This window comes from Stegastes partitus, unplaced genomic scaffold (assembly GCF_000690725.1).
Source record: "Stegastes partitus isolate 25-593 unplaced genomic scaffold, Stegastes_partitus-1.0.2 Scaffold2519, whole genome shotgun sequence".
Lineage (NCBI taxonomy): Eukaryota > Metazoa > Chordata > Actinopteri > Pomacentridae > Stegastes > Stegastes partitus.
The window spans coordinates 23,104-35,608 of NW_007580250.1; the positions used below are offsets into that span (position 1 = coordinate 23,104).

The 12,505-nt window shown below is 39.8% G+C and overlaps 1 protein-coding gene across 1 annotated transcript; it reads right to left on the reverse strand.

The window, feature by feature from the left end:
• Window positions 1–549: 549 nt before the first annotated feature.
• Window positions 550–10,261, reverse strand: bspry (B-box and SPRY domain containing). Its single transcript, XM_008305478.1, has 6 exons — window positions 9,896–10,261; window positions 9,292–9,390; window positions 4,866–5,096; window positions 4,732–4,757; window positions 4,523–4,647; window positions 550–1,567 (listed from the first exon to the last, which is right to left on the reverse strand). Exons 1-6 carry the CDS (start codon window positions 10,259–10,261, stop codon window positions 1,032–1,034), a joined length of 1,383 nt encoding a protein of 460 aa, XP_008303700.1. The 3' UTR covers window positions 550–1,031.
• Between the last annotated feature and the right edge of the window lie 2,244 nt (window positions 10,262–12,505).

Consider the following 12,505-nt stretch of genomic DNA (forward strand, 5'->3'; position numbering starts at 1 on the left):
ATGGATGAAGGGATTTCCTGAGAAGCAACATAAAAGGGAGGTGCTTTCCAGTCTCCTGGTTATGGGGTTGGCTGTGATGGCTTGACATTGCTGCCCTCTAGTGGTTTCCCTAGGAAATGAAATTAGATGTACTAAGAAGTATCACTGACAGCCAGCCTCTTTCACACTTGATGGGCATCTGATCACTTCTTCAGCTTCTTAGACTGCTAGCCCTCTCCGCTACTTTTTAATGCAATAACATTAGATTTAAAAAGTTTTAAAAGTTGCAGACCACAATGCTGCAATTACACTGGAAGATTTCTTCACATTTTTTATGCCCTTTATGTTTCTAATTGAAGAAACAGTTTCCTGTCTTTCAGAGTTTACCACAACTCTACACATCTGGACTGAATCTGTAGCTTACTGTGCTCTACTGTACTTGATTGCTGCATCCCTGTCAGCTGCACAAAACCTTTCCTGTGGTTGAAATCAAAGCTTTTCTGGGAGCATTTAGGGGAATTTGTAACACAATGAATTGCATACAGCAGTGTCAGTAAAATAAAAGTCAACTTGTACTAACTGCTTTACTCAGCATATAAAATTATAAAAATACAAAATGATTTCAGTTTCTCTTTGCCACATGACATTTAAAACAATCCTGGATCAACCAGTGTCATAATGTTTTCTACAGTCTTATGGAAGCTTCATTCCACTCATCCGACTCCTTCTACATTTGGTGTTACATACAAAAATCTTCTTCGTAAAAAAAAAACTAAAACTAAACTCTTGTCAGTCAAAATAGCTAATATTAGGGCACTACTGTGTCATATGATCAACAGATAAAGGATTTTAAACCTATTAAATTATTAAAAACACAAAAATAAAAGAACGAGCAGCTACTGCAGCAAAGTGAATAAATAGACAGTGATGTGGAGTTTTCATTATTGCACAGATGGAGCAGCTCATCTTTAACTGCTGATCATATTTACATTAGAGGAAGTCCTTCTTTTTGTTTCTTCACATGTTTGAGCTCCTTTAGTGTTCCTGATCCGTCAGTGCAGGATGGTGATGCTGCGGTCCGTCACGGCACACGCCGGCAGCAGCGCGGCGCTGAAGTGCTGCGTGACTGAGTACAGCACAGCGCAGGACTCCGGCTCGTAGAACATCAGCGTCTGACTGGGCCAGTCGAGCAGCAGGCCGATCCTCTGAGGCCTCCTCGCCACCTGCAGCGGCACCTTCCTCCCCGCGTGGCAGAATGAGTAGTCTCCGTCGTAGTGGGACAGCACCCAGGACTGACCGTTGTAGCCCAGCCGGGCCTCGTTCCCAGAGCCTTTGCGCTCCAGAGAGGCGTAGCAGACCCCCACCTTGAAGGCGGCGCTCTGGCCGACGTCCACCACCCAGCTGTGGGTGCCGGAGGACATGGACAGAGAGCCGAGGGCGTTGGGCCAGGAGTCGAATCGAGCCGGGTCGTAGGCGGGAGACTGGCGGGGTTTTTTGCGGAGGAAGGTCAAAGTGCAGAAGTCTTCAGACAGGGACAGGAGAGGGCTCACTGTGCGCTCGTCAAACTTTAAATACGATGATCCATAAGCTGTGGAGAGAAGGAACAGGATGGATTACTGTTTGGAGATATTTTCAACATGTTTTTTAATTCAACCTGACATATTAAAAATGAACATGTGAGCTGTTCCCTTCCTGCTGCCCCGTTTCAAGTCAAGTCAATTTTATTAACACAGAGCTAAATCAAAAAATCAGCATCTTACAATCTGTAGAGCATTCATCTTCTGTTCTGAGACCCTAAAACACTCCCACAAAACCCCTTTAATGAAAAAAGAAGAAAGAAAGCCCAGGAAGAGCAACAGATACACGACAGGATACACTAAATCCACCAGAATAGCAGCTTTACACACAATAAGGAAAATCAGATGACCATATTATATAATGACTGTAAAACAGGAATATGTTTGCAGCAGGATGTCCAGCCATCTGCTTCCCAATTACAACATCACGCTTGTCCACCACCCAGATTTCAGTGACATATTTCTTGTTTTTTTGTACCCATTATGTCACTTCTCTCACTTTTCTCCCACATTTACATCCTTTTCAACCCCTTCTTCTGTCAAAACAAACACGTTAACTGCTTCTACCGACAAACTCCATCAGGACTTTATCTCGTCTTTGTAGTTAAATGTGTGATAATGTGCGCAACATTTTTCTAGAGTTACCACCATCCTGCAGGAAGTAGAAAGAAAGTGTGCATAGTCACACAACAACTGGACTTCCGTACAGTTTAGAGGGATATATTGTGGAGTAGTGCAGCAGAAATGTAGTTTTAGGTACTTTTAGGTCCACGATAATGATGTGACGGCACAACTGATATATACAGCACTCAACAAATGTGTTAGACTACCACCCAGTGTCAGGTTTATGCCACAGCTGCCCTAAAGTAACAGCCCTGGTAATAACCTAAATCATTTAGTGTGTTTCTGTAATGGTTAATACACCAGCATGTAGAAGCTCTTTAACCAAAATGATGTTTTTAATGCTAAAATATAATTATTATTATTGATATCCATGAATTTTAAAATTACCTGTTTTAGAAAAACAAAACAAAAAAAGGAAAAATAATAAAGCTCATTACTATTTCTTGATTAAGATGTCAAATTATAGTTAATTACATGCATTCCTGAACAGAAAAATAATTTTTAGTGGTTGAACATTGTGCTTGATTCAACTTCTCGGAGAAGCCCAGTGAGCTCAGAAGCTCAAATTTGGATATAAAAAGATGAATTCAGTTTGATATTCCTCATTCCTGTTCAAAACGGTAAAACATTGAGAGCTCAGTCCTCATTAAAGCAGGTCATGATGCTGGATGGTCCATATTTTTATATACATATATAGTGCTTAACAAATTAGACAGGTGGTATAATACATTTCTCCCTGTCTCTGGATCTGAAGCTTCACGTCCCTGACCTGCAGCCGCTGGCCTCACCGACCCCCATAATACTTATATTTAGGGTCCGAGGACCCCTACTTGTCATATTTATTGTTCCGTTCTATTGCTTGCTCTCCATCTGCTATCCTGTTTTCCCCACTCCCCCTCATCCCCATTTTCACCCAACTGGTCGAGGCAGATGGCCGTCTTCCCTGAACCTGGTTCTGCCTGAGGTTTTTCTTCCCCAACCGCTTGCTCAGAGGATGTCCAAAGGCTACTTTGTTGGGTTCTCTGTTTAAACTTGTAAGGTCTATACCTTACTTTGTTAAGCGCTGTGTGATAACATGTTGTAAACTGCATTATACAAATAAAATTGAATTGAATTGAATTTGTTAAGCACTACATAATTTAGAATAATGGGCTCACATTAGGATGACCTCAACCAGCTAAAACAACAACATGTTGTATTCATCAATAACAATGAATAAATACTGCAGCAATACTTCTGTTCCTTTGTTAAAATTACATTTTTACTTTACACCATTTGTACTTTTACTTCAAATCCCTGAAAACTCCTCTCAGTCCATCATAGTTATATATTTAGAGGTATTTTCCATTAAAATAATTGTTAAAATTGCTTAAATACAATGCCACACTAATGCCTCCTCCCTTTTTTGTCCACCTACTGCTGCTCTGCTCGCTGCAGCTCGAGCACACCGGCTCACCTACAATCCTACCGAAACATTGCAAAGCGTTGCTACACAATGGTCTGTTGTAATATCAGAGTAGGTCAGCCATACATGTTAGAGCCACAAACCGATTCTAAAGAACAACACAGAAAGCCTCGCCCTGATGGGATTGGCTCCTGGACATATGAAACCCTGGATGTATGAATCAGCGATGTTCAGACTGTCATCGACACACTGCAGTTTCAAGTTGCTGATGCTCATCCATGGTGTAGGATGCTTATCTTGCTCATGATATGTTTTCCAGCATATAAAAAAAGACCATATGTCAACAAAATTTTTGTCAGAGGGAGTTTGTAATGGCAATTTTTCAATGTCTTAATGTTCTTTAATTGCCGTTACTGCACAGGTGGAGCAGAGCGAACCGACGCAGACCAAAAACAGAATTTCCAGTCTGTATACCTGCCTTTGAGTGGATGGTTTATTTAATGATACGCAAAAAATGAAAATACAGCAGTTTTCCTATGGTGAATTTGGTTTATATCTGTGCTGGTCTGATGCTGGTCTGGTGAGAGCTGTCTGCCCTCCCCCTACCTGTGCCTTCCTCTTTCTGTCACCTGTGCTCTCTACATACACACCCTGTGTCCAAATAATCCATATTAAATTACCTGCTAACAATAGACATAAATGGCTTCTATAGTCTTTCAGCAAAAGATCCTCCACTGTTTGATAAATGGATTAAAAGGACAGCTTCATTTTGTCTCTGAAATATTTCTTACTCCAGACTTTCTGGATTTTCAATGTTACCACGTATGCTATATACCACCATGAATGTAACTCCATGTTAACCTTGCATCTCCTGCTGAATCTGTCACGTTCACACAAATCTCCAAGATCACTTGCAGCTGAATGAAAGTCTACTGACCGTTCGGCCCCAGCAGGACTGCAGCCGCCCACAGACCTCTCAGCAGCTTGCTGTCACTGCAGTTTGGGTTCAGGTTGAGTATGTCTGTGTCGCAGGGCTCCCCGACCCCCTCAGCCTCCTCCACCCTGAACAAACACAAAAGAGACTCTGGTCAGTCCTGAGCAAGACAACAAGGATGCACAAACATGTCATGGGATAAAAAGTGTTACCTCTCAGCGATCTCCTGGACGCTGGTCTGAAAGACAAGACAAGAAGCAAAATGATTACCTTCAGTAATTTATGACTCTTATTAGATCCTGTATATTTTCCACCCGGTCAAGTCCTTGTGTGAAACGTCTCTCACCACCAGCTGTGCGTCTGGAGTGTGCGTCAGCGTGTGCACCAGGCGGGAACGGGTTTGCGACAGACTCGACAGCGCCTTGTTCCAGTGGGCTCTCTGGGTGAGGAGGCACTGCTCCACCCGCTCCTCCTCCCGCTGCACCTCCTCCAGGAGGCGCTGCTCCTCCTCCTCCAGGGCTTCGCGGGCAGCGTTGACCTGAGCCAGAACCTGCTCCCTCGCCTGGCTCGCCGCTGCCTGACGGAGGACAGACGGAGGAATAAAATACAATTAAATGATATTCAACCTTTATTTAAATTCTAAGTACACTGAGGTGTGGAGGCCTCATCTATAGTTTTCACAGTAGACAAATAAGAAAATAAAAATGATTTAGGAACACAAATAAAAAACTTAGTTAAAAATGAGATTTTCTGGCAATCTGGAAATAATCAATACTCTCTAAAATTGAAAAGTGCAAAAGTGAAAAACAAGTGTTTTTTCTGTCTCTTCAAAGTTTCTCCAACGATGAAATCTTTTATCAGATATGTTACTGGTTCTTATTTATTTAATTTATCATTTAATGTATGAATGTTGAAAATGTTGGATTTGTTCTCACTGATTTTTCTCACCGTCTAGTTTTATTCAAGTCAATCATTTTTAAACCGATATTTTTTAATTTCATTGTTTTTTATACATATCTCAAGGCCCAGATTAGATTCCAGCCCTGTTCCGGATTGGGCCGGCCCAGATCTGAATTCTATTCTAGGTTGGCCTGGAATGGAATCTTCATTTTTTTTCCCCCTATGGATTCTGATCTGGTCCAGATCAGAATTCTGATCCAGAATGGAATTCTGATTTGGGCCCAGATCAGAATTCTGATCCTGTACGGCCCAGAATGGAATATCTGTAAAATACTTTGAGTTGAATAGATCTATGAAAAGATTTAAATTAAATTAAATTAAATTAAATTAATAGATGATGATGATAATAATAATAATAACTCCTTACAGTTTGAAAGGTGCTATACATTCAAAGGTTAAGTTCCCATTAATTGGGGTGATTAAAAAAGCGCTGTTGCAACTACATATTTAAAATATATATATATATTAAAAGACATCCTTTAGTCTACAAAGTGACCATTACAAATTCCCAGAACCTGAGCTGACAACTTTAAATGTGACGAGACATAAACTTTACCGTGATGCAGGATCCATTTATCAACCGTTACAGACGAGAACCTGAGATTAACTTCTTCTCATGGAAATAAAACAAACAGCCTTTAAGTAAGAGTTCTCTCCACATTTTGAACACATAACCCTTTAAACTGGGCTGCCTGTCAGAGTGTCACTGCGAGCAAACACTTGTTGCTGAGAGGTTGGTGCTGTTGATACAGCAGTCCAGGGGTGTCCCATCCTGGTCTTCGAGGGCCACAGTCCTGCATGTTGTAGATGTTTCCCTCTTCAAACACACCTGATTCAAATGATCAGGATCGTTATCAGGCTTCTGCAGAGCTTGATGAGCTGATCATTTGAATCAGGTGTGTTGGAAGAGGGAAACATGCAGGACTGTGGCCCTCGAAGACCAGGATTGGACACCCCTGCAGAAGTCGGTGTCTTAATAATATCACTGGATGTGGGGGAAGCTGCAAATCAACGAACAAAAACAATTTTATGTCAACACTGGAATTTAAGCTGTTTTTTAGTTTTGCATCAGCGTGTTAGATTCTATGATTCGACCAAACTTTTCAACTTTCTTGTTTAATTGCCTTAAACAGTGATGTCACAACATTTTTTACAACATATATAAAGGTATTGTGATAAAACTGGACATACTGGGATAAAGGATTACGTTCTTATTGCTCCTTCTTACTTTAAATTATTTATTTTAAACAAGCAGAAATCCATAACTTACGGCTACTCAAAGTACCAAAACACAAAACTGAAAAAAGCAGCAAATTCCAACATTCAAAAGGCCTGAACGAGTAAATGTTTAACTATTAATAAATCATCTGAATTTTAGCTGATGCCATTGTTAACGTTAGTTCTACTATCACAATCAAAATGTGTTTGAGCTGTGAAAAAGGCTTTTAGCACTAATAAAAAGAAATAAAAAAAAAACAGATTGATGGATTGTAGGGAAGTCAGAGGAAGACTAAAGACTTTATCTGACGTAGCTTTTATCTCCATTTTCTTCATTTTCATTAAATAAAAAAATCAGTGCACGGTTATAAAGAACCTGAGATTAACTTCTTCTCATAGGAAATAAAACAAACAGTCTTTAAGTAAGAGTTCCCCCCACATTTTGAACACATAACCCTTCAAACTGGGCTGCCTGTCAGAGCGTGACTGCAAGCAAACACTTGTTGCTGAGAGGTTGTTAACAACACTTCTGGTTTCCCACGTGTCGCCTTAAACAAACACACTAAAAGTTGCATGGATTCACTGACGGGGCTCTTACGTAATAACAGTTTGCACTGTGTCGTAAATGGTTTTTTCTCTGCTGTTAGAAGAAACACGTCTCGGTTCGGTTGATTTGTGTGTTTATTTCCCTTCTCTACTGTTTTTATTGTTGGCTTGATTTGTGTTAACTTCTAGAAAACTACACAAGCCTGACGTGCAGCGAGACGCCTGCTATGTGAGCACAGGTTAATAAACACGGGTGCACTAGAGGAGCTTTTTCTGCAACCTTAGCATGTACGGTGGGGACAAAACGCTTGAATCAGCAAACTAGGAAATACAGAGTTTTTATTGTCTTTTACCAGCATTTACGATTGAAAGGCGCCCTGAGTATGAGTGGTTAGTTTCTAGAAGATGGCTCAGAGTGCCACGCTGCCAATTGAACAGGTTTAAAAATTCATTTGTTCCAGCTTCATTTAGGCTAATTAATAAGTAAAATAGCTGTAATTGTGTTTTGTTGTTTTTTTTTTAAAGTGCCATGTTTTTGGACTCATGTAATTAGACTATGATATTCATTTTTTTTCTGCTTTTCCTTGATGTATTTATTTGTTCTATTTACTGTATTTTCCCCGTTGGTGTCTGCCTGTGTTGGCTGCAGCATGGTGAACAGCCCAAGACAAATTTCCCACAACTAGGTCAATAAAGTTCATCTTGAATCTTTATGATTCACTTTCAGTGTTTTTCATTTTACTGCTTATGTTGGACATTTTCTCTCATTTTCTTCAGCAGCTTGTTTTGAATATTGATTAAAGTTATGATTACAAGAAATTTGCAGAAAATCTGCACTTATCATAACAAGTAATTAGAATTGTTTGACATAATTAATTAGTTAAAAACCCGATTACATCAGCTACAAATTTAAGTTTAGACTCCTGCATGTGTAACATATTGATACAGTTGTCCTCAAATGTTTTCAAACCCTCTCATTAAAGAAGGAAAAAAACAGCTGTTCATGAAATAAGTTGAAATTGACAAAAGATATAATAAATAAAAAATGAAGGAAAATCATGACATTGCTTTGAATTGTGGTTCAACAGAAATATTTTTTTAAAAACAAGCAAACAAGCGTGATGGGACCTGGAAACTAATATTTAGTTGAATAACTCTTTGGGCCAATCACTGTCATCAGGTGTTTTCTGTAACTCTCAATCAGACTTCTGCACCTGTTGACAGGTGTTTTGATTTTACTGCTCATCAGCAAAGTGCTCTAATTTGTCCGAGACAGTTTTTTCCACCACAATTTAAAAGCAGTGTCTTATTTCACTAAATTATAATTTAGCAAATTTTAGTTTATAATTACTTTTTTCAGTTTCTAGTTATTTAAGTGACTATTGTGATTTTTTCTTTAATGGAAGGGTATGAATACATTTGAGGACGACTGTACATCACACTAAACTACAAGTAATTCAAATGTGGGAAAATGAATGGACAATAACAGATTCTTAAGAAACATATTTCTTGTCTTTTACTTTTAAGGACAATGATTTTCCTCTTCTGGGTAACAGGGAAATCATTTTATTTAGGTGCAAAAAAAGGCAATTTAGTTGCTAAAATGAATTCTTCACTCATCCAGTGGTTCAATCTCATCAAATGTGTCACGTTAGTGTGTGTTGGTTCAGTTTTTTCTGCTTAAAAAACATCTTTGCGTGGACAAAACAATGCAAAGATGGCACTTGAGTGGAATCCCAGCGGACATCTTCGACTGTACTACACAACAACCTTCTTAATCATTATAAACAGTCCCTCAGGTTAATTAATAACGAGGACAATCCTGAGCTGCCGCCTCCGAAGAGACTTCAAACAGAAGTTGGTATCCTGAAGCACATACGTGTCCATAAATCACATGTGATTTCCTCATGAAAAGGGAGCATTGCCAAACATCCAGACGCTGCACTTGTGAAACAGGCTCAGCATCGGTGGCTGATCTGGCTCCGTGCCTGCTCGCTCATTAGTGCGAGAGCTGAGTGGGTGTGGATCAGCGGCCAAACAAGTCTCACCTGAAGCTTTTGCTCCTTAGCTGTCAGCGTCTGGTCGATAAACCTTTCAATCCTCAGTGCCTGCAGCTGCATTTTCTCACACACATCCACCAGCTGGTTCTGTTGAGGAGAAAGCAAACACGCACTCATCAGCATCAACTGGAAAGACAACTAGTCAATCCTGTCTTTTCAAATACCTGGCAGAGGAATCAGCAAGGAACAGGCAGCGTGAGACACACCCCAGAAAGAAGTACACAAATACGAGGCAGAGTTTCCACATGGTATCACCCAGTATCACAAAACTGACATCATCATCTGATCATCATCATCATCATCATCATCATCAGAGTGACTGGACAACATGTGAAAAGATTTTCTCATGCTTGGCTGTCAGGAAATAAATGAGAAGTGGGGACATTTATTTTAAGAGAAATTAATGTTTTGAAGTAAATGTGGTGCAAACAGAGAAGTTAGAAGACAGGATAAAGTGAAACTACATTCCTGAGCTGTTTTAACCCAACACGGCAGGTTGCAAATGAACAATATTGTGTCACAGCTTTGCTAGAACAGCTGAAAAGACGCAAACAGCTGTTGCGCATGAACACGGTGGGCGCTCCACACTCACCCTGACTGCGGTAACTCTGGTGGCCACAGGGGTCACGGTGTGTCCGTGGCAGGAGCCCACGATGGCGCAGTGGGAGCAGATGAGTTTGTGCTCGGTGCCGCAGAACCAGTCCAGCTCGGCCTCATGCTCCACACACAGCTCGCTTTCGACAGAGAAGATCCCGGATTCGTTGTCGGAGGTCGGTGAGCTCGCTCCTCCGACGCAGGTGTTGGGCACCGGGGGGACTTTCAGCGGCTTCACATCGCCGCCCAACACCGAGAAAATCGGCTGCTCGCTCTCCATGACGCGACTTTTCACGGCTTCTAAAGTCTCCTCCGTGTCGCTGGACGCGGACGTCAAGTCGCAGGTGTGGAGCTCCTCGGTCATGACGCGACAGGTGCACCGGCAAAGCTGGAGGCGCAGCTACAGCGCAGCCGTGACACAGGTGGAACAGGTGAACACGGAAGTAGCTGCTGCTGACATCAGAGGTCAGAGCTGAGAGGAGGCTGGTGTGTGCTGTCTGTATCCGCTCACGACCTCCTTCAGTTTTAAATCAGGCTGTAGGTCCATCAAATACACTGTAGAAACTAAGCAGCTTCATCAATTCACTGTTATACAGATTTTTTTGTAAATTTGTTGTTTTGCAGCTAACTAGTAGAATCACAGAGAAAAAAAAAATCATTTACTTGTTAATCCTAAAAAAACAGGCAAAAAACCTACACATTTTGTATTTACATCAGCAACATTTTCATTATTTCGCAGCTATTGGTTGTTACTCTTAAGAAAAAATATGTATACATAAGCATTAAGAATTGGTTGATTATTTTATAACAGGGAAAAATAACTTAGATGCTGACATGTAAAAAGAAAAAGACATATTGAAAAACACTAAAAACAGGCTAAAGTCAATCAAAAATATGTATTTTTATAAATAGTATTTACTTTATTTTATTTACCACATGTGAGCATGCAATTGCATAGATTTCCTGTATTTAAAAAGCTAAAAATATCTAATAATTTAACAGGCATTTGTTGTTATTTTCATGGCTTTTACAGTCTTCGAACATTAAAGTATTTTAATCTATTTTTTCGGGCACCTTTGCTGCCAGATGTGCAGTTGTACAGTATAGCCTATATATACCATTGCAGGCCTTATACTACTAATACTATGCTTCATATTTATAGTTTCTTTCATTTCCTTCTTTCTCTACCTTTTTTTTTGCCACTTGAAACCCATCAGTTCCGTGTGTCATCTAAGGAGAAGTACTTAATAAGGTTTTTCACTCTGTTTCAATATGCAGGTAAAGATTTGGAATCACATTTAGTTTAAACTTCTCACCAGTGGTCTGTTCTAGGTAGCCTACGTTGTCTTTAACACCACTTTGATCCGTTATGTTTAATGCATTTAAACATGTTGATAGCAGCCGAGGCCTTTAAATAAAGCATTAAATCTGTTAGTCATAAGAGTATAGGGTTTAAATGGCACTCAGAACACTGACAGTACTTTTTGATTTAGAGTCTATACATCATTTTATGTGCTTTTTTTATGCAAAACAACAATAAAACTAATCAAACTGATATTAACTGGCATTAAACATGCTCCTTTGTTGTACCTCGCATGAGATGAAAGTCCTCACATGTCAAACAAAAACTGCAATCGTTCATTTTATTAGTTTATGATGACCATCTGAGGCTGTGTCATCACGAGACAACAGGGTTTGTAAAATGACGACATTATACAATAATGTCATCAACTTACAGACAAAAAGTTTACAGTGTGAAAGATGCCATATTTCTAAATTAAGACTTTTTTTCTTCTGTGCTGTTGATTCATTTGCTTTTATTTTTCTCAAGGAAGGAACTTTTGATTTCTGTTTTTATTTTTATTTAATTCATTTTATTTTATTCTGCAAATTCTCTTAAGTATATTAAACACGATTGCGAGAACAGCATAATTAAATTTTCCAGGGATGATAGGTGTGATAGATCCTCGGTTTCATTATGTAAGTATGTTCAGGGATCAACGGTGCAGCCACACCTCAGTGACACTTGTGTTTAGCAACAGAGAGCAGCAACACCCAGTGTCTGGAAAAGCCAGAGATTCCAGAAGGAACAACCTTCAGGAAGTGCAATTAAATGCACATTGTGAAAGACGGCCTGCAGTTATAGAGAGCCAAGCCTGTTAACTGAAACTGGAAGTGTGCAGTAAAAAAAAAAAAAAAAAAGAGGCGTTGTCCAGTGTGAGTTTCTAAAACTACACCAAGCATAAAATCATCAAATATAAAGGGAAAAAAGAGTTTACAGTCTGAGAAAGTTTTGGAAATCAAAGATGTTCCTGTGTTTTGGTCTCACTAAGAAGTTTATTTAAGAGGCTTTTGTTTTGTTGATTAATTTCAATGTATTTGCCATCTTTAGATATTGTTTTAATACAGTATGCTTTTACACGTTGATATTAAAAGTTTACTGTCGGTGCAATCGAGCACACTGAGGGTGGGTTTGTGTTCTCTGCTCTTGTGGCCTATCACTTCTTAAACTGGCCTTGAATGAAAGACTCTGTTTGGTAGATTTGGCCAGAAACAGATCAGATCTCAGGTAATTCCAGCCAGCACAAGAAACAACACACCTCCCCCC